Source organism: Ascaphus truei, chromosome 10 (assembly GCF_040206685.1).
Source record: "Ascaphus truei isolate aAscTru1 chromosome 10, aAscTru1.hap1, whole genome shotgun sequence".
NCBI classification, from domain to species: Eukaryota; Metazoa; Chordata; class Amphibia; order Anura; family Ascaphidae; genus Ascaphus; species Ascaphus truei.
Genome location: NC_134492.1, coordinates 18978101 through 19001173, shown reverse-complemented (window position 1 = coordinate 19001173; position 23073 = coordinate 18978101). Strand labels below are relative to the sequence as shown.

The 23073-nt window shown below is 44.3% G+C and overlaps 1 protein-coding gene across 3 annotated transcripts; it reads right to left on the bottom strand.

The window, feature by feature from the left end:
• Window positions 1-594: 594 nt before the first annotated feature.
• Window positions 595-10955, bottom strand: CDC20 (cell division cycle 20). Of its 3 annotated transcripts, none has more exons than XM_075616065.1 (12): window positions 10797-10955; window positions 9682-9880; window positions 7897-8130; window positions 7366-7511; window positions 6692-6788; window positions 6421-6549; window positions 5816-6012; window positions 4200-4294; window positions 1857-2088; window positions 1310-1435; window positions 979-1096; window positions 595-860 (listed from the first exon to the last, which is right to left on the bottom strand). In XM_075616065.1, exons 3-12 carry the CDS (start codon window positions 8114-8116, stop codon window positions 685-687), a joined length of 1536 nt encoding a protein of 511 aa, XP_075472180.1. In that variant the 5' UTR covers window positions 8117-8130; window positions 9682-9880; window positions 10797-10955; the 3' UTR covers window positions 595-684. The 3 variants fall into 3 exon arrangements, with proteins under 3 accessions (XP_075472180.1, XP_075472181.1, XP_075472179.1); XM_075616066.1 differs by lacking the exon at window positions 10797-10955 and adding an exon at window positions 10586-10733; XM_075616064.1 differs by lacking the exon at window positions 9682-9880.
• Between the last annotated feature and the right edge of the window lie 12118 nt (window positions 10956-23073).

Here is a 23073-nt window from a genome sequence, read left to right as displayed (position 1 = left end):
TAGTAAATGTAATATATTCCCCACACAAAAAAAAAAAAAAAAAAAAGTCTACTTCCTGAACTACTCACAAGCATTACAACCAAGAGGTTAACCAACACAATCTGCTTTTCCTGTTGCGTCCACAGAGTCTTGTTAAGCACTGGATAATTTAACTAGCATAATAGCTGATGCCAGAAATAGTTTCCTTTTACTCTGGTGTTGAGGGAGCAGAGGAGAAATATGAATTTCACATTTCACCTACATCAAGCGCATCTGCTTACTTAGATGTAGATGGTTTATACAGAAGTATACTACAGTTACATCATTCGTTTTGCCAATGACCACAGACAAGTGATTTTACTATCGACACAATTTTAATTTCATACAACAGAATAAAAAATAAAAAAAAGGACTTGTCAGCCAAGTGAACAGGTGAAAGTGTAAGTAGTATTGAGTCCTTTCATTAAAAAATAAGCCTCATCTCAGATTGTCTATCCAATTTAACCCATAATACCATACTAAGGAAGGTGCTCTTGCATAGGAAGTGTTTCAAAGGAGTAATCTCTTAACCACACCCATCCAAACAGGTACTGTAACAATACAGCTTTCCAAGTATAAAGATGCAACACAATTTATTTTTTTATATAAAAAATGTACAATATTATGCAGTCAAAAAAAAAGTTTAAAAAGTAGCGTATTCCTCCTTCATCTAATGCTCTGGTGAATGAGGCTCTTGCTGTTGCTCGCCTTCTCCTTTTCCTTCTTTTTGATAGGATCCACCTCAAAACATTTCCATAGTCGCAGAGTTTCATCCGCTGCTGCAGAGGCAACTGTGCAGCCATCTGGGCTCATCGCTAGATTAAGGACCCGAGCTGTGTGACCTGCAGGAATCAATAAGTTAGTAATGGCTTTAATTATACTTCTTGCCCAAAGTATTTGGTAGGGCATCTCCAAATCTAAGTTATAGTGAAGGTTGTAAGAGCTTTGGGCGATTCATACCTTTAAGCTCAGTGACTTTAGCCATAGTGGGATACTTCCATACCACAAGCTGATTTTGTGCAAATCCATGACCAGAGATCAGTTCTTGGTAGTTGGTGGACCATAGTATAGAGCAGACCTGAAGCAAAGAGCAGCATTATACACTAGTGTTACGCTGAACATTGAGGGCTCATTTAATCATCCATTGATTTTACTTTAAGGAAACCCGCAGCCTGAATGGCAGAGACAGCAGAGTAATTAAAATATTAGCAGCATAACATTTTAAAAACCAAGGCAATCAGCTGGTTACCATGCTGGTTGAGATTGCTACAACCCCCCGCAAAGATCTTACCTGTGATTGAGTATCAACAGAATTTAAGCAGGTGCCGGAGCAAACATTCCAGATGCGAAGGTGTCTGTCACTCGTCCCTCCACCAGTCGCCAACACGTTGGACTGCCATGGGCACCAGGCCACAGCCTGAGAAACAGAAAGAATGCTGACTTTCTGCCCACATTGCAGCAGTGGGTGCGCTCTTGAATAGAAACTTCACAGAAGTTCTAGCAGAAGTCAAGTTTTATATAATTGAACTAGATCTTTTCTTTCCCACTGGGGTCATGAACCCATCCACCACATTTGTAACATTGCGCTATTAAACATATGGCTTCAGTTTCTTCTTGAAACTTTCCCCTTCACATCAATTTTGTGAGTTACGGGATCATGTATGTACGTGCAGTTCCAGCAGCAATCAGATAGGATTTTTAACACTAAGATCTACAAAATAAGGATGATTGCCATTCCTATTTTATTATGCAGTCATTTTGTATAACTTCTAAATTCCAAATTCCACTTGCATGAACAGATGGTGTTGAACATTCTGGCTACTGAACAAGGTACTCACCTTTACAGCCCCTTGATGTTGTGTAAAGCTTTGCACTGGTACAAATTCCCCTCCATCACCCTGGACAGAAGGCCACACATTGACCAAGTTGTCATTAGCCCCACTAGCTAGATAGCGCCCGTCAGGTGACCATTTAAGGCCACACACCTCCTGGGTGTGACCTGTTAGAGTGGCAACATGATGCTGAGCTACCCTCACATCGTGATGATGTATATGACCAGTCCGAGAACCGCTACAAAAAAAAAAAAAAAAAAAATATATAAAAATTAGGGATCCAACCAAGATAAACCTTTATAGTCTAGGCCCAAGTTTTTCTGCAAATGTGGCACATGCATATTAAAGACGTGACCTCAAATGGACACGCACAAAAAAAAAAAAAAAAACAGGGTTATGCAATGGTGACGGTCTGTAAAAGAATCACAGCTAAAGTGATGCCCAAACTGTGCTGTTCCATCCCAGTTTATTACATATATACATATATATAAAAAAAAAAAAAAAAGCACAAACCACTTACAATGAAAAGGCTAGAGAACGAATAAGTCGACTAGAAGTGATGTAACATTAGCAGATGCCAGCCTGCATTGAGAATTCTTACCAATCTGACAACTTCCTGGCTTTGAAGGTTACTCAGATTAGGTTATGCTTAAAGTCTAATTTATTTAGATTTGGGGAACTGTTTTTTCCCATAGATGCAAGTAACCATTAGTGATATTGTAGCAATAGCTACATTCAAATGTATTAAATACAAGACCTAGAGCAAGGTTATAGAATTAAAAAAAAAAAATATATATATACTGTATAGTAACAGACCTAGAGACTCAATTACAGCTGCACTTGTTTTTGGCTTGCATAAGTGACCAAGTAAATGTATTCATCCACATTTCCATACAGAAATTTACATAATAATCAAGGTGTTTAAACCTCTGTATTGTTGATCCAGAAAACCAAAAAGGTACAAGAGCAGAGGCTCCGTCACACACTACTGCACAGTTTAGATAGTAATGTTGTAATGTTTTAAAGACAACATAAGAACCCAAAGTGCAATCAATATGCAATGAACCAAGTAGTAATAAATCTATTTTCAAACCCATTGACAGCAAACTGGATAAATGGGCTTTAAAATATTCATTTACATAGGCAGGGCTTCCGAGCAATGTAGTAAAATTAAATAGCCTTTTTAAAAAGCATCGTCAGCTTCGTTTTTAGATCAGGAGGTGGTTAAAATATCCCCAAGGAGAGAATTTACCAGTTCATTAAAGCATGAGAAATGATAGTGATGTCTAAACCCCAGGGGTATACAAGACATCTGCGGTATGCACAACTATTTTTTCTGATGTATTATGTGCTCAAGACATTGCACTTTGCTTTAATACAAATATGACAATTTTGCTTGTAAGGATGAGAGAATATGGATTAAAGTCAGTGCCCATTTAAGAATGCCTACAGGAACCAATACTTACAAAAAACAGTGGGGGTTTTCCCCCCACGAAAGAGAGGGGGGGGGGTGGGTGTGTGAGGAGAAAAACAAAAAACAAAAAAAACCTAGCAACTGGTGGATTTGGTTTTCTGGAAGATGGTCATGAGTAATGACCCTGCGTGTGATACTTAATGAATATGAAATCAGCCTTTAATTCAAAATGGCCATTAATAAAATCAGTGCTGTAGTATTAGATACTTCCTGCCAATTTTTTTAAACTTATATTATTTTTTATTAAATTTTTCAAACAAATGAAGAAAAAATATTTTTAAAAAAAGAAAAAAAACAATAAAAAAAAAAAAAGTGGGGGTTGGGGAGAAGGAACCATTTTCTATCAAAAACCTTTACAAGCATCACCACATTACACAATATCTTATAAACGATACATTCTGCACAAGACACTCCCAAATTAACTCTTCTTCTGGGGACACTCTCCTATCCGGCATCCCAGACCCCAGCATTCTTCAGTAGTATGGTTCAGAAACAAGGTAAGTTTCTCCCTTAATTGGACATCATTAACCCTTCTAATAACCTCTTCTGAAGGGCGGGAGTGTTTTTTCCATGCTGCTGTTAAAGCACATATCACTAGATTTTTTTATGTGTTAGGCTTTATTGGGTTCCTCTAGCCGCCATTTAGGAAGCCACAACATTTGAAACTGGCAGCCACATTGGGAAGTGGGATCTTACCATATACCATGGGAGAACGGATCGATCGGCAGCTTAGATAACTGCATTGCCATAAATGTACGGAATTGCATCAGTTAAAAAATAAATAACTGAATGGAAATGCCGCTTTAATAACCTGCTGGTGGAAGCAACTTAACTGGATTTGATGCAAGGTTAACACTACGTAGCACAGGCATTACCTGGAGAGAATGTGACTGTTCCAACTCAGAGCTCCAACACGGGATGAATGGCTGACCATATTACGCAGACGCTTCTGCTGTTGAACATCCCAGAGCTTGGGGGGGGGGGGGGAGGGGGGAGAATAAATAATTGAAATAAAAAGGTTATTTCTGCAAACCCATTAAGATAATGCTGCCGACAGCCCAGATTGACATGTACTGTAGGGTTATAGTGGATGAAACCAGATGTTACTTACGTTTATGCATCTTTATTTACCAAAAACAAAAATTAGGTAGAAGTGATATTTAATGGCCAACTTAAGTTTAAAGGGTGAAGGAACAAGAGTGGTCCTGAAAGCTTGCAGCCATGTTACAAGAAGACGAGACTGCAAGATTTATACAGGACATAATACTGCCAACATTAAAAATAAAAAAAAAATATATGTAAAGTGTCATGCAAATGCCAAGTCACAATAAAGTAAGAGTGAAATGCTAGACACTGGTGTGAAGCACCTGCTGAGAGATTTTACTAATCTACCCTCAAATAAATGCTGGAATACTGTCAGAGACCAATGAGATGTATCCCTCACGTCAAAGGCCAAATATTTGCATTTTCATATTACCATGTTGTCCATGTTAAACTTGCATTTCAATACTGTGACGAGGGGAACAGCAGAGTTTAGGTGAATTGTTGGGTGGAAAGCAGTACAATTCTCATTACATGTTGAGGAGGTCTGGTTGACTGCCACGTCAAGTAAACAGTATCAAAGTTATGCCAAGGACCTTTAACTCAGGAGAGACTTAACACAAGCTACAACCCCAGGAAGAGAGAAATCCACTTGCATATTGTATGCAGAAATAAAAGCATCTAGTGGTCACCTATAATCTCAACTTTAAGCGCTATGTAAAATAACTAAAGACTTCCAACAATCCTCCAGGAAGGACACCAGTGGGCGAACCTTTCTGAAGCACCGATTACAATATTTAACACGTCACCATATTGAAAAGGAAACCGTCCAACTATATATAGGCTAAAGGCATATTCCACCTACGGTGTTTTTTGGGATCCTCTGCTTTCAGAGATGGATACCCCCGTAGCTCATGCCAGTAGCAGCACCAGCTGGGTTGGACTGCGTGACACAGGAGCTTTAAACCTCCATGAGATACAGACAGCACATGGGAGGTCCACAAGACCTCTACCAAGTACTCACTGCACAGATTCCTCAAAGTACACCACTTCCCTTACAATGTGTGACAGAGAATGCAATGCGTTATGCAAATTGTTCAGATTTATTGTGCCCTGTATAAATCTAGCATTAGCAGGGAAAAAGTGCTGCATGGATGTTGGTGCGCAGGTAGTTTCTCCCTCAGCTGCTTAATGACAGAGTGCCGATAAATACCCCCGTGCCCCTCTCCTGTACTAATTACTAGCTCAGTGTGAGGAGCAGGACAAGATTATCAGCAAACTGGCATTAAGCAGCTGACCGGAGAGAGCAAGGAGAAACTTCTACTCAAACGTGCAGCCCTTAAGAGTGCTGAAGGACCACATGCAGCATTTGCATCACCAACCCCTATTACAAAAGCCTCTTGTTCCGTCTCCTCTACTTGCATCTTTAAACAACAAATGTCAAGATCACCTGCACTTCAGAATTGCTGGTTCCCACTGCAAGGTAATTGCCTTCTTTGATCCAAGACACTGAGGATATGTAGTCTTCAGAACGCTCCATCTGCAGCAATCTTATTATATCCCCGGATGCAATTTTCCAGAGGTACACACAATCATTTAGTGCTACAGCAAGGCAGTTCTGAGAGCTCCAATCAATGAGATTCAGATCTGCGAGAGAAGGGATCATAAGGCTTTACTTCTGCAGCCCAAGTCACAACATTAAGACAAATCATAGTGAGATGAATCAGAACATGGGAACAATCTTGTGCAACTTTACATACAGGCTTAAAGGGTATGATTCTGCTTTGGGTATTTTTTTTGTCTAGATATGAAGCAGGGGGTCTGCATTAATTACATCTGAGAACCCCCTGCTTCCTGAGATGCATACTTCTGTAGGTCCTGTCACTAGGTAGCCTGGCATGGACCGTGTGACGCAGGCGCTGAGATACATGCAGCACCTCCAGGAGGTATTCATCTGGTGAAGCAGGGGGCTCCTGGAGCTGAAATGAACATGATTCAGCTCCTGAGAGCACCCAACTCTGCCAATAGGGTCAAATGCACATATCTAGAACTTACAGTAGTCATTCCTAATTTCTGGTGCATCTAGGATGCGATCAGGCATGGAGGGAATGTATCTGCCGATTTTCTTACTGGAACCAGGAGTTGTTTTTTGACTGTAGAGAACTTTCAGATTATTCTGATATCCTGTAAATAATTCATAAAAAAGGGACAGCCAGTAACTACATGCAGCACGGATTTATTACCAGAGACAAAATACGTATTACAGTGTTCAAAGGAGTAAAAGCGTGGATATTTAACATAAATTGACATAGGCTCTGCTACCAACCTTCTGGGGCATTTTGGGGTTTGCCACTGAGCCGTAGAATTTTTGCCTCTTCCATATCAAAGCCATTCAGATTAATTGCCCAGGCTTTCTGCTGCTCCTGTGACAAGAGGCACAAAGTTAATTGACATTAGTATAATCCGGCATGAACCAAAGACCAATATAGCATGAAAAATACTGGAATTACAACTCAGTTTTAGGGTAGAGATTCCTGCTTTGAAAAAAAAAAAAAAAAAAAGTCTCCAACACAATACCAGATGCGCATCTGAAAGTTTTTGTAACTCTTGTGCAAGTGCAATGTTTTCATACAGTAAATCTCAACTTTGATATACATCTGAAGAGATGCATGCTATGAAAAAATGGTTTTGGTGACCATTACTGAAGTTCTCAAAATATTCAGCAGTCTATTTTCTGTTTCAGAATTTTGCATTTATGTGCCTTAAACATAAAAGAACTACACTTTTTAAAAGGCAGGCCAATTTTTTTTTTTTTTTTTTTTAACAGGGTTGATGTAGGGGTCCCCAGAGACAAACCCCATATCCTCTGGAAGCACGGTAACCGTGGAGATTAAATGAATGGTTTCAGAGACCCCCTGCGTTAATCGTAAATTTAAAGTAAAGTTTGCCCGCTTGGATTGCTCCTATAAATAGTAAGGAACACACTTGCCAATAGCTTACCTTTTTGGTAGGCGTGTCATCTGTTGGTTCATTCTCTTTGCTGAGAAGAAAGCTAGCCACATCCATTTGCATTGCACTGCGGTTGGGAATGTAGCGGTCACCACCAGCTTTAGAAGGCGTACCTTGCACTTTAGCACCCGATTTCCCTAAAACATGACAACATTTTATTTATTGTGAATACAGTGCTTATACTGGAGGTGCAATAATGAGATCCATTACAAGAGGGGGAATTGCCCTGTGGTAAAAACCACCTTTGAAGGATTAGGTTACCTAGTCCAAATGCCATTATTGTCTTCTCTCTTGACCTCAGGCAAGTTACCATCAACATAAATGATAACTCTACAGGGCAGGGACAGCACCAACAACAACCTTAATATTTCAATCATCCAAGTGAAATAATGCTTACCCAAAACGTTTAATTTTCAACGGACGAATTTGTTTGTGTTAATAATTTAACACACTTCACATCAATAGTCAAATCCTCCCCAAAAAACAGTGGTTGGAACAAACTCTTAGACCGAACTAACAAACCTGGTGTTTTAGAGGGTGTCTTGCTGGAGCTGTGGGATCGGTTTAGTACTTTCATGGGCGATATTACACTAGTGTTCACAGAAGTGTTCACAGAAGTGTTCACTGAAGAGCTGCCACACTCCTTTGCTTTCCTCTGCCACCGCATTAGCGGGGCAGTTGTGATTGGGGTATCCAGTTTCAGGATACTGTTGAGGTCATTTTCAAACACAAACTGTGCCATGAGTTTGATATAGTCTGTAGGGGAAAAAAAAGAAAAAAAGTTAATCATCATTACAGATGTTACATAGCCTTCTGCAGTAAATGGGAGTTCACAGTTGTGGTTCATGTACAAGAAACAGCTAGATAGAGCCCTGTGCATCATAAAACACATTATACCCCCGAACAGTGCACAGAGTGTAATATGACAAATCCCAATAGGATTCAAAAATCTGTTCACAAAAGGATTCCACAGTGACATTGGCAGTCTCAATATATTCCAGCAAGGCCTGATAATGCGTGCTGTAAGTAAAAGCTAGGGTAGATCATTTCATACCACAATAGCTTGTGTAATGACCTGGTGGTCTGTTATTTCTGAGCTGCAGGAGAAAGGAATGGGCTGTAGGAGACCCTTAGGGCTACTAGAGCATTGTATGGACAACTGGAAGACAGGGAATGGATAAGGCTGTGGCCCATAGTGTGTATGACGGTGCAAACAAAATACAGTACCGCTCAGGCCGGCGATAATTTTGTGGTTCGTCATGATTGGCTGAACCGCTCACGTGACGCGGCCATCGCTTGGAAAGACAATTTTTTGTCTTTTCAAAACACGGTCGCGCCACCGCGTGTACACTAGGGACAGCCTCATAGGGATTCTGCAATTTGTTCTTGCCGCACGCCATCGCAGACTTTAATCTCAGTCTTAGGCCATGTCTACAGTGCCGTCGATGGCGACACGGTGGGTGACGTCACCCGTCCCCACTGGGGAAAGTTGTTGTTTCGCTGGGGTCGCGTGATTCCAGCAAATTTGATTTGTTCAAGGCCCGTGACAGCCCTTGAAAAAAATCAAATTTTGCCGGCTTCCTGTTTCCGCGCCGTCGCTTTGTCGCGCGCACTTTAAGTGCACGCGGCGGCAATGTATTTTTGTTTTTTGGTGACATCGCATCGCCGGCAATATAATCGCGGCCTAAGACAGGAGCCAAGCAGCAAGGTCTTCAGAGAAGCTGGAGGTGAAGACCAGTGTAAAAAAAAAAAAAAAGTAGTTAGTAGTCACTGAACTACATTCCCCAAAGCATGGTCAGGATATGGGACAAAGACAGAAAGCTGCCTCAAATCAATGGCTGCAAGTGGCCTGGACGACACATCCCATTAAGGCTAAGGCGCCGCCTCTGCGTCCTTGTGGCGTGTGCACAGCGCTTCACTGCTTTAGGTGCGGGGGGTGTGACCAAAATGGGTTGGGTGGGTGTGGCCACGACAGGGGCCGTGTGTCACACACAGGAGGCGCACTACAGCCTAGCTCCGTGTGGAGGAGGAAGCCGCTGCTCGGGTTGCAAATTGCAATGGAGATGCCTTCACAATGTCAGCCTTGTTTTCCTGGTCAACAGCCCTCAACACTTTCAAGGAAGTCATTAAAAGAAATAAAGTCTAGTAAATACGCAGACACTAAATCATACATATGCACGCCCACACAAGATGTTGCTAAGTAATAATAGCATGTAAGCTGTGTAGTATACGTTTTTATGAGATAGATATATGAAAGGGACAGACAGACTTGCAGATGGTGATCGGGATCTGCCTTCCTCCACCCACCTTCATTGACTCCCTGGCGCACCACATGGGCTCACCATCCTCTTCTAGCCCCTGCTGGCTGACGCGTCACAGTACGCAGTGAGCACCGGGGACTGCCACGAAGAAGTTAAGGAGCTGGTGGGAGGCAGCCACGCATGCCGCCTGCAGCGGGGACCTGGCCTAAAACTGCCGCCAGCTATTAGCTTTAAGAGTTCAAATCCTATCACAGGAAATAAAAAAATACCACTTGTGGGTATATTTCACGTCTGCAAACCCTGCATCCATGAATGGGGCTGTCAGGGACCCCCGCTGTGTTAATCAGATGGCCCATTAGTCTGTCTGCAGAAATGTTGCAGCATTACTGGGAGATTGCCCCAGATTTTCCAAGGCAAGTGTTTGGATACTCGTGGCTGCATCTGTATATATGCAGTGTGCATTTTGAGGAGTTACATTCCACGCCCATGAACAATTTATTCGTTCCATAGATTAGAATCAGGGGTGGCCAACACCAGCCTTCAAGGGCCACCAACAGACCAGGTTAAGGATATCCTTGCTTCAGCACAAGGGGCTCAGTCAGAATGCCAGCCACTGTGAGCTTCCTGTGCTGAAGCAAGGATATCGCTAATACTTTGCCTGTATCTTGACCACTACTGGATTAGATGGTTCTTGTGTCCAGTTTCCTTCCCTTTGTTAACACATTTCAGTGAGAGAGACTCGGGCTCCCCATTCCTCAGGGAGCTTTAAGCCTATGTAACATACAGCAGGCTCTCCAGGGATAAAGCCTCATCTTCTAAACTCAAAATGACACCAATACACTTCTCCCCATGCTCAGACACCCGGCTGAAGTACTCGTGCTGGGTGCAGCCATTTCCACCCAACTCCTATTGTTATTGAAGACCCCCAACCTATACAGCTCACCCCCTACCATCCAAACAGCCACGCAGGGTACCCGCGGAACCGGTCCCGTTTGAAGGTTACACACATTGGTTAACACAACCCTTTCCCTTGTACAGAAGGCAGCGTGCGGGTTACAGAGATCAATGCCGGGAGTGACTCTAAATACCAAGTGCAGCTATTACCGCTAAACTCCCCTTGTCCCCCCGTACCCCCCAGTCACACCCGCACGCGGGACTCACCGTAACGTCTCACTAAAAACTCGGAGGGGCTGCTGGGAAAACACCGATGAAGCTGGTAACGGTCATAAGCGTCGCACGTTCACCTTTTCTTTTTAAATCCCAGCGCCGCGCATGCTGATTGGACGCTGGCTCTCAACCGTGGCCATAACAACGGCCGGGCGGAGTGGGGTGAGCAGAGAATTGTGCTTGCTGGTTGGATGAGACGTGTAAGTGGGCGGGGCTTTCTTTTAAACCGAACAGCTGGTTTCAACGGACCACTGAAGGGTGAGCCGGAAGTTGTGGAACAACTGACACCTTCCGCCGCCATTTTTGTTTTGGTCAAAACTGTAGCATTCTGATATTGTAACCCAGAGATGCTCACTGTATAAATATTGAGCTATATATATGTAGTGGTGTTCCTCCGCTGCTGGGGATGATTACTAGTGCTGTTAGGGTCGCACAGTATTTGGAAGGTGGGGGCTGAGCAGGGAGGTTCCGCGGCGGCCCGGCAGCACAGGGCGCCGCCATGTTGTTGCTCAATAGTCAGGCGCGACTGTCAGAGCGGAGAGAGTTTGCCCATGCACAGTGCAAAACGCGCGAACGACTGGCCAATCACAGGGAGGCTCTGCAGTAAACTACAACCCCCAGGAGCCTCAGCGAAGCCACCTGACGCAAGTGAACGAATAAGATTGCAGGGATTGCTGGCAAGCAGGAAAGGGAAGCGTGGGGGAGAGACCACCCTAGCCAGAGGGCACCGGAGGAGCAAGGGGAGAGGTGGTGTGTGTCTGCAGGGAGTCAGTGACCCACCTGCGTAGGCCAGATTCCCCCTCAGGCCCCAGTTATACCCTGAGCAACCATATGCTTGTGGTGCTGCAGGGACGCCCTATATAGGTAGCGACACCTAGTCACTTACTGCATAGACAGGGACACAGTGTCGCGGAGCTGCGGTGGTGACAGTCGTTTGGGCCCAAGCTGCTGGACATCATCCACTCGTGAGAGACTGCACTGGATCGGCGGATCCTTTTCGAAGTTTTTTGCCGGTCACCGCAGTGACCGGAAGGTATTTTATAAGTGCACCAACACCGGTACCAACAGGCGCTGATCCTGCCTTGGGGGAGGACTCTTTGGGGACACTGGGTTTAGTGACCAAAGGACGGAACCTATATATATATATATCATATGTGGACACGGTGTGGGGGCACGCGGTGACGGGCCAGTGACATTTCTCTTTAGGAGAGTGGCCGAGCCACAGGTGTTGTATTGCATGTCATTCAGTTAAATGCCATATTCTTTGAGTGTTGTTACTCATAGCTATAAGATAAGGTTCTACCAATGCGTATTAGTAAACAGTTACCAATCTGACGTGTGTTACCATTGTTCTTGCCTAGGGGAATCTCACTTATTGGGGATCCTGGGTAAGTGGAAGCGCTGCCAAGACTATTATTATTACCCCAGGCTCCCAGATAGCGGAGGCCCAGATCTCGCTGAGCCAGCAGGTGTATACAGTACCAGTAGTCGCTCTAGAGCAGCAGGAAAGAGGGCTACATATATATCTGTGTGTGTGTGTGTGTGTGTGTGTGTGTGTGTGTTTTTAATATAAATCAGTTCTATACTTAGGGTTGCCAGATGGCTTGTCCAAAAATACATGACACAATGGTGAAAGGTGCAACGCGCACGAGAATCGTTGGTGAGGAAGAATAATATTTATAAATTACCTGACTGTTACATAATTTTTTTCTAAATTTCACTCCAAGTATTCACCAATTTATATATTGTGTTTCGTAACAAATCTGGGGTTGGGTCTTGTGAAGAAGTGGGAGGGAGCGACCTTCCGGGGATTTTTTTAGGAAATAGAATATGAAATAGTGCAAATTGATGCATGCTTGGAGTGACATTTAGAATGGTCAGATCATTTATAAATAACTGACTTGCAGTCATACAGGCCCGTGGCGAGCAATACTGCACCCCCTCCTCATCCTCTCTCCCCTTATCCTCTCACCCTTCCACACCCCTCATCCTCTCACCACTCTCCCTTCACCCTCTCTCATCCTCGCTCACCCCCCTCCCTTCACCCTCTCATCCTCGTTCACCCCCTTCCCTTCATCTTCTCAACCCCCCCCCCCCCACCCCTCCCCCTTCATGTCTCTGACATGTTGATGGCCCTTGAGAATGGGAGCTGTACACTCCTGGTGTAGAGTAAATGAATGATACCTTTTGGACTAACAATTGATATTATAAGACAAGCGTTTGAGAGTTGTACTCTAATCACCTAATACTGAAGTACTCATTTACTCTGCACTAGTCTGTTCAGCAACTTTACAGTAATAGGGCATACATGTCGTTCTGTGAGCCAAAATCAATGAGATTTGGGGATTCTGGAGTGAAAAATATAATTTAGTGGGAAAATTGGTGATTTTTGCTGGTGATACTCCATTGAAGTTTATGAGGCAACGAATGCTAAAAATCAGGGAATCTAAATCTAAATCCGTGAAAGCTAACATGTCCAAATATGATAAGTTCTGGAGAAAGCGTGGCTTTTGATCATTATCACAATACACACGTTGCTAAGAACCCCCAATAGAAAGGAGAAGGAGGGCGGCAGCTAGGGTTGCCGTGTGTCCAGTATTGAACCGGACTGTCCTGTATTTGGATACTCTGTCAAGTAAAAAATGAGAGGTAATACTGGACATGTATGTGTCCGGAAATACCTCTCTGGAGATAGTGACCCGATCGGCTTGGGGGGCTGCGGGATTTCCCTGAGCAGGGCTGTTGCTAGGGGGCTGGGCAGCTACCTCCACCCTGATTGGCTGCTGCTGGGTAATGCAGCCAATCAGGAGGAGGTGTCAGGAGCCTGAGGGTGGGGCCAAGGAGAGGAGGAAACAGCATAGAGTGACAAAGAGAGGTGAGTGTGTATCACACGCTCGTGTGTGTCTCGAGCGCGTCGCACCTTTCACCATTGTGTCCAGTATTTTTAGAGAAGACATCTGGCAACCCTGGCGGCATCAAGTAATCGGCTTCCACAGCCAAGTGCCTTCCCATCAGGCCCGATAGGCCAGAGAGCACAAATGTATATGAGGGCAGACATTTTTGCCGCGCCCAAATTTTGCCGCCTTTGGCCCGGGGGCACTGTGTGCGTATCAGGACCCATGCCTTACCGTGTACGTTATTAGGGCAAAAAAAGACATGCTCAGAGGGCAAAATCTTACCATTATATCCGTTAGTAAACCAAGAGAAAAAAGAACTCAGTTTAGATGTAGCACTCAATTATCACTGGTGATAGATGTCAGTATTAAAATTATCTTTATTCAAATGAATTATTAAATTAAGGTGCATAGGGAAGAGTAAAAACGAAATTAAATGATGCTTGACTCAGTATGTCATATAACTGGAAATATGCCAGTAGTAGCGGGTCGCTACTAATGAATAGACCCCTATTGTCGGTCTCTGGGAGTGGCAGTGTCTAGTTGCTTAAATAATATATATGAGTAATTATACTCCCCCCCTGGCCAGGGAGGGGGGTAAGGTGGTAAGGAGCTGCGAATCGTAAGACTCGTCTAGTGCTGTACAGTATAGCCTAGAACAGCAGTATATGCTATGGTGATAGGGATTCTAGTTTTCCTCCGAATCAAAGTAACACAGCTTGCTACACAAATGGGGAGTAGATTAGCTGCAGCTGCTGATCTTCCCCGTGCAAGTTTGTAGCTGAAGTTTGCTGTGTTATTAGCAATGCTCTAAGCCTCCGTAATCATAGTTGTCATGAGAGGTATAACTGGATAGCAGCATGTTTAGGGAGACAAATGTAATAATACTTATATGACAGTATTAGTAACGGATGTCTATCACTCCCTAAACACCCGCTGTTAACCCTGGGGAGCAGAGTTACATACGGAGGTGAATCCCGTGTCTTTGCTGCTAATCCCCTCAATGAGTATCAGAAGTTAGTGCTGTATTAGCTAGGAGACTATATCAGTGGCGTTCAGAGCTACTCGCCTCAAAATCGCAGCCTTATAGTGTGTAAGTAACCACCGCTGATAAAGTAAAGCTGACACTGCCACAATTTAAAGGAGCCCCGTCGACGATCGTTTCGCGTTTACCGCTTTGTCAAGACTCCTGGGCTCACCTTTCCCTATCCCTCCCCCATTTTTTCCCATGGTATATACATTATATCCATTAACCTCATATAGGCTTCAGGAGGGGATTGCTGTCTTAAACTGGGGCACCTGGGGGTAAACCGAGCTAATTCAAAGTACCTGATTCCCGAGATACATACCAGTGCAGTCAGTGGTGTTTCAGCTCCCTCCAAGGGAAACAGGAAAAGGTATGTGTGTAACTGTGTCACAGTGTATATGTGGGTAAGAGTGTTTGTATGTGGGTACGTGTGTGTGTGGTGGGGGGTGAAAGAGAGAACAGAGGGGAAGAAGAGAAGGGGGAGTGAGAGATGGATAGGGGGGATAGAGGGGAGAAGGGGGAGGGAGAAGAGAAAGGGGAGAGAGTGAAGGGGGTGGAAGAGAAGAGAGAGGGAAGTAAATAAATCAATTATACAGCATAATTGGGGACGCTATTAGACAAACACCATTATAATATTTATTTTTAAGTGATGTAATTTGTTTTAGAAATACATTTGTAATGTGTCCCGGTTTTTCCTTTTGGAAATCTGGTCATATAAGAGATGTGGATAAAAGGAAGGAATGGTTTAGAGAAATGATGATTGCATTAGTTGAGTTAGAAATGGTTAGCCAGGAACTCCCTGGATAGCATTTCTCTCTGACTGCACCCAGAAGCGATCAGGGTAACGGGTATTAACCTTATAGTAACCATTAATTATGAGATAAAGATGCCTAGTGACAGTGGTTGAGCGAGAGGCATTGGGTTCTTACACTGCCTTGTTAAAGATTTTTGCCAAACCTCCTCTTGTGGATCCCAATGTTCATTCACGTTTGCAGTTATCATAGTTATCCCTAAAACCTAATGTGTACAGTGTTCTGCGCTGCTTCCACAAGTCTTAGTGCAGCACTGGCTGTGCCTCAAAGGCAGTTCTCTTTGTTCAGCTTCTAGTGTTCATGCGTCACTACGGACTTTATAAGTAGAGGTGTACAGTCCCATGAACATCTGATTAGACATAAATAAATAATTTCCCACAACCTTTGGACGGCACAGTGCAGCGTGTTCTCACTACAAGAACGTTTGTGAACCTGAGCTACTGCCTTCTTTCCCCGTTTTCAGAATGGTGTTGATATAAAGCCTGAGGTAGACCAAGCACATATTAATTTTATATCAGTGCATTGTCACGGTAGTGCTGCCCGCAGACCAGACCCGTCCCTTTACTGAGGTGGGACGTATAGTAACACGCACCCGCAACAGAGGCAGAATGTCCGGAGTGTGGTATAGGCGAAGTCAGGCCAGGAGGTTATAGCTGTGGTAATAGATACTTGCCGGATCCGGAATAGACGAACCGTAGTAGATGCCGTAGCTGAGGGTCGAGAGTGAGAGAGGTCCGGGAGGTCGAGGTACTAGCCGAGATCGAAGGACGAGAGAGGCAATGTAGTGAGGAGCAAGCCGGGGTCGAGAGCCAGAGAAGGAGACGTAAGCCAAGCCGGGTCAAAACCTGAGAAACACAAAGCAAGCAAGAGGAGATCCACACAAGGTTAGCAAAGGCTATGCAGAGCAATGATTTCATGGAAGAACTGGGGTAATAAAGGTGGAAGGGCCAATCACAGAGGTAGGTGGAGCAGAGGTGTGCTGTGGAGCGCATGTTGATAGGTGCGTGCTGTAATCATAGCCAGGCATCAGCTGTGAAGCAGGGGGGCGTGAGTATGGCTGGAGTGAGTCCCGGGGTGTGGCCAGGCAGCCAGTGCAGGGAATAAATTATAGCCAGGGATGCGCGCCGTGTAAGCTCGTCCCGCGCGCGTCCCGGCAAATGTGGCAGCCGCGTGTGCAAGCGTCGGCTGGAACGGAGCATGCCTGCGGCTGGAATACCGCTGTGAAGGAGAGGGAGTGGAAGTGACGGCCTCCGGAGCAGGTAACGAGGGGTTGTGAAAGCCCCGCTTCCTTACATGCATGCAGTGCTGTATTTTCTCATTATTTTTTTTTACAAAAATGGTACTGCTTTTAAAAGTGCAATCCCTCCTCAAAATATTGCACAGATGGTATTACACTCCTGCCCGCCTACATTCCTTCTTCCCATCAACCTCTCCCCTGTGCTGGCGCAACTGTGGCCATATAGGCACATTTAAACATATCTGGCAGTCATGCCCCAAGATTATTCTATTCTGGGGAATGGTTAGAAGACTAACAAAAAGAGCCTTGGGAATGGTCCTGCCATGGAACATGGAAACGGTGGTAATTCTAAGGCCAGTGGAGGATATGGGGAGGAATGTGGACCTCGTGGCGACACAAATCCTGTCAGCAGCCAAAACAGTGATCGCGAGACACTGGAAACAGATCGGCCCCCGTCCCTCACAGCTCCACTCGCCAGTCTAATCCATGACAGATACAATAGATTTATGACAGTCTGGGATCCATGGGTGACTTACTTGGAACAAAACCCAACCTAACTCCCGTCAGTAGCCTCTATTGATTGACACACGCGCTGTAACGCTGTGAATTCAGGTACAACTATGTATGTAGTCTTGTATGCTCCCTGTGTGGAGGCTATATGGATGTAACCTCCCCCCCCCCCTGTTTCTGTTTCTGCACCCCCTCTGCCCCCTCCTCCCTCCCCCTATAATTTGAAAAACCAATAAAATACACGTTACATTTTTTTTTTAAAGCGCAATCCCTGGTAACTCAATAAAATATTTTCTTCTAAAGGTTATAATAATTGAATTGTCTTTAAGTGAACACAACAATGCTTAAGCAAACATGTGGCTACATGTGTTTCTTTGAAAATGAATGACCGCATTCTTTTCTTCAGGGCCTCTGACTGGGGGAGTGTTTGTCAGTCGAGTATTATCTTTTCCCAACCCTGGCCTTGTCAGAGTGCCAATAAAGATAAGGGAGGCGAAAGGATGGAACATACAGTGATTTCATACCAAAGGGAGTAGCTAGAGAAAATCAACCTACCCCACCCAACGTCTCACTGTGTTTTCAAAATAACTTAATGTAGCCGAGACCCTTACTTACCTCCGGGGCAGGAAGGGAAGCTGCCGGGTTGATTGGAGCCGTCGGAGCGGGAGGGAGGGGCGGCCATCTTAGTTATGCTCATGCGCAGAGAGAGTAGCGGTGGCCATCTCGGATGGCTCTGCAATACGCAGCGCGGGAATACAAGTCCCAGGATACTCAGGGAGGGAGACCCACATGGGGCGTACGAGCCAATAGGGTTCACAGCAAAGAGGAGAGACAGGATATTCTCCACAGCGGAGGACACGCGTGCCAGTCGGACTGTGGGCGGCAAGAGGATAGGTAGTGTCCAGGAAGCAGTGCTTCCCTGGACTAGGCCTAGTCTTGCCCCTTAGGCCCCAGCTAGGCCCTGAGTCACAACCAGCTGAGTGTAACCTTTCCTCTATTCCTCCTAATGACAGATGAAAATGATCCAGATGGACTTCCGGGAGCTAGAGATTCAAGATGGCTGCAACTTCTTGGAGTTCCCGTTCGACCTAACAATAATCTGCAAATATCGATGTTTAAAAGCGTCAAAAGTCCCAGCCTGTCCCAGGCATACTGGGGCTTAATAAGCTGAGACAGGCTATTAACACAATTCCTACTTTCATAGAAAATGGAGTCTTTGAATTTCTGAGGTTTTATTGTGGGAACATAAACAGAAATGAAGAAGGGATACGTAAGAAACAATATTATCACAGGGAGCAGTGGGGAGAGACGGGGCAAAAGGCAGCAAACTCTCAAAGGAACTAACTGCAAGCAGCTCCTGAGGGAAACAGATTGATAAAGTCAAAATTGTGTATGGGTGCTCAAATACATTCAGGATTTTTTTTTTATAAAGAAAACGATACTGTATATATTGAAGGGATCAAATCACTTTCAAAGAGGCCTCCATAAAGAGTGGGTGATATATAGAGTGGCCTCCATAAAGAGTGGGTGATATATAGAGTGATATTGAGAAAAAGGTCTTACAAGCTTCTTCTTTAGGGTGACCAGATTTTCCAAATTAAAAACCGGGACACACAAAAAAAAATATTTATACATCAAATAACATCAAGGGGTAACGAACCGTGCGACAGGACAGAATCCGGAAATGCATGGGTTGTCAAGACAACCCAGGGTACACCGACCTAAACCGCCGATGGGAGCCAGATATGACGAATGTTCCACAGAAACAGACTACACTTGAATAAAGTACACCAGCGGAGCGCGACCCCCAGGGGAGACGTGGGATTTTTTTTGGGGGGGGGGGAGGCTCGGGTCATTGCAGAGGTCCCGCGCTCTCCCCCCAGGCATTTAAATTAAATGCTGGGGGACCGCGCGAGGCCTCTGCAACCTCTACTTACCGAGGTTCAGCCGGCTCCAGGACGTGTTACCATGGCAACGTGGCGTCAAATGATGCCGCGGGTCATGTGACGTCACGGTTGCCATGGTAACGTGCCGTCACATGATGCCGCGTGAGGTAAGGAGGGGGGCGCACCAAGGAGACGAGCAGGCGCACGGGGGGGGCGCAGCATAAAAAAAGTTTGTGCGCCCCTGAAATACACCATAAGCCCCTCCCCTCCCTCCTCAAATACAAATTTATAACAAACAAATTAAAAACAAGATGGTGTGTGAAGCCAGAAGCCTCCTATTGCACCACAGGATACCTTCAGCACAGGAGCCACTTAGACTGATTGAGCCACCTGTGCTGAAGCAGGGATATCGTGAAAGCCTGACCTGTTGATGGCTCTTGAGGACTGGAGTTCGCTACCCCTGATCTAGTCCGATATTTAGGGGCATACGCACCACGTGCCGGTACGAGTTATTGCACCTGTTCCGGTGATTGAATACCAGCAGGACCTGATGCACGTGCTCCTTAGCCAGGGTACTACGCTACCCACTGAAAAGCAGAAGTTTATACTGATATGACGAGACGGACGTTTTGTCAGAAATTACCGCTTTTTCCTGTCAGAAATCACTAATCTTTTCTTTCTCCGCATTACTCAATTCTATTCCCTGCTTGCACCCCCCTCCCCGGGTTCCTGATCAATTTACCACCATATATACGCCCTCTTGATGTGGAGCAATCTCCCCACAAATCAAGCATCCCAGCCTGCACTCATGTCCCACACCCACAGTCACTCCTACCACCATTGTGGCCAAGCACTGCCATCTGCTGCACTTATTCCCTCACCTGCTCTCTCTGTAAATCGCTCATCATACCACTTAGATTGTAAGCTCTTCAGGGCAGGGATTTCCCCTGTACTGTATTCTTTTGGTGCTATATAAATAAAGATATACATACATACATACACCTACGCTCTATATTAGCTAAGAATGATTTTCATTACAGTCCTGGTCGCCACATTACAATGTGTGCAGTTCACTTTGTGATCAGGGCGAGGGGATCAGACGCGTTGCGTTCCTGGCCTCCTCCCGTATGTGTGCACCGTCTTATTTTCCACTGGGCCAAAACAAACTAAAACATACATATTATTTCCAGAGGGTGGGGTGCTGCAATTTATTTGACTCTTTGGGTGGGATTTTGCTGAAGTATGATTTATTTTTTACAGGACTGAAGGCTCGGTTTCAATTATTTGTTATTTTCTTCGCTCTACTTCAACGGCGGCCAACTCCAGTCCTTAAGGGCCACCAACTGGTCAGGTTTTAAGGATATCCCTGCTTCAGCATAGGTGGCTCAATCGGTCCTTGCTTCAGCACAGGTGGGTCAATCAGTGTCTGGAGTAGAGCAGCCCTGCTGTAAAACGTCATATGCACGGTATGCCGTCCTTCGTGTTAATGTAATCATTAAATTCAACGTGTTAGACACATCATTAGAGAGCGTGGTGCTTATTCTGTGGTAATTAACCCATGCCACAGAATGACGGAGTGTACCAAGCATTATCCAAAATGGCACCCGCTGCAATACAGATATATACACAAAGACAAATATACTAGTGTTGCTTTGATGGGGAGGATAGAGAGACAAAACATTTGGGAGTGAGCTCCTATTTCTCTCCCAGGTCCAAAGATTTGTTGCAGTTTGTCAAACATCACGCAGTTTAAACGGCAAACACAGTACCATGATTCTGGGTATGCAGTACAAACACGGTGAGAGGCTGATTCACACAGCGGCCATAGCTGTGCACATTGAAATTAGATACTGTACTTCCTCCACTTTCAAGGGTGTACAGCCCAAAAACACATTCAAAATGGTAATGCAATGGCTCCATCTGGTGTCCAAACGGTAATACTGAAAACACTCCAGCTTTCGCAGTCACCTGTTGCTGTAGGAACCTGGTTAAAGCGACAAAACGTGAAATCTTAGGCCGCGTCCACGGTGTGAGAGATGGCGTGTGATGCGCGCATTTACCTGCGGCGATCTGTGGCCTAGGCAGACGCGACGGGGAGGCGTGTCGGGGGGCGTGGCCGTGACCCGGCTGTCGCACGAGGAAACACATTTATTTCCTCGCGCATCTGGTCGCGCGTTCTAAAGACATAGAGGGACATAGTTTTGATCGCGATGGATGCGGCCTTATTGGGGTTGTTTTTAAATAAATCAGTTCTGTAGTATTAGATGATACTTACTGCTTTTTGGTTTATTATTATTCAACTCGTAATGCCATTTTAATGAGTTTTAATGCATCCTTTGATTTCTATAGCATGTTAGCACACCTCCCCAGCAGTGCTAGATCTTTGCAACACTTTGCTGTTTGGGATAATTTGTTGCCAATGTTCCCAGCCGTTTGAGCTGAAAACTGTAACAATAACAATAACCTTCGTAATGTCCGGAGACATTGTAGCTGTTGAGTCACACTTACTGAAGCAGCCATTATGTTAGGCACACAATCAGGATTTTGACAGATTTATAACAGGAGCACCAAACAATTGCCAACTTAGGTAAGAATGTAGAATACAGGTAGTCCTCACTATCCAACGTTTCACTTTACAATGAATGGCATATCCAACGCTTTACAATGCAAACCTATGGGCTGTTTTCCGATGCCGGAATGCGTTATCTGACTCCTGAATGCGTTATCCAACGCTCACCGCACTGATTAAAATGGGACTCACTTTACAACGGTTTCACTATCCATGCTACTTCCAGAACGTATTCCGTTTGATAACCGAGGACTGCCTGTAATACATTGCCACATGCTTAACATATACAAATAAGAAAAAAAGGAGAATGTAGTATTGCTAACCATATTTCCTTAATCTGTTACCAAATATTTTACATCATATTTAGGTTGATATAATATTGCCATCTCAAGATATAAAAAGTGAATAAATAGTTTACACAAGATAATGGATATATTAAACTTGTGTGTGTGTGTGTGTAGAAAAAGCTCAGTTTATGTGGATATTAGGAATACTTAATTTTAATTTCAAGGTCCACCATATATCAGTATATTGGCAATATTAAACCTTGTCATGGTAATATCATGAGATATTATGTATTTTAATCCATCTGGTGTTTAAGGGGTGTGAAGATTGAGATAATGTGTGTGGCTATCATCACCTCCATTTTGGCCTAAACCGCCAAATGTTTATATGAATGTTTATTTGTTTCATTCGTGAATGAATGAACTGTGAATGTTTGATTCTGCAGAGTATCGCTTCTGGATGTAACCCACCCTTGTGTAATTACTACGAGACATGTAATAAATTGAAATAGCATTCGTAAGCGATTTCTCCAGCATTAGATATTTCTGCTGACCGTAGGATCTGTTATCTGACAACTACAGTACATACACAGGGCTGGACAGAGTAACTCCCTTATGTCACAAGGTTAAGAGGCCCACATTATGGTAAATTATCGATAAGAATATAGCATATACAGCATATTTAGGTATCAATATATCTCTAAGCCAGCCCCCTTAAGGGGTGTATTACTCATTTTGAAATGTATAAAAATGTGATCCAAGCAATATGTTTTCAGAGGCTTGAGTTCTTTCTGAATTCTTGTCTCCCAATTGTGCCTTGGTACAGATAAACTCATGTTGTTACTTTTCTGAACCCTTGACTCGTTGATTTTATTTCTACGCTTTGACGGGTTAATGACGGTACATTTTGGGTTTAAGGGGTAGGAGTTTTAACAGCTGATTTACGACAGGGGTGGGCTTATGTGGTTTCAATGGGGAATAAATAGTACATACATTTGAGCAAGGTATTATGAAAATCAGATTTTAACAGAGGTGTGTTTTGGACCAAACAT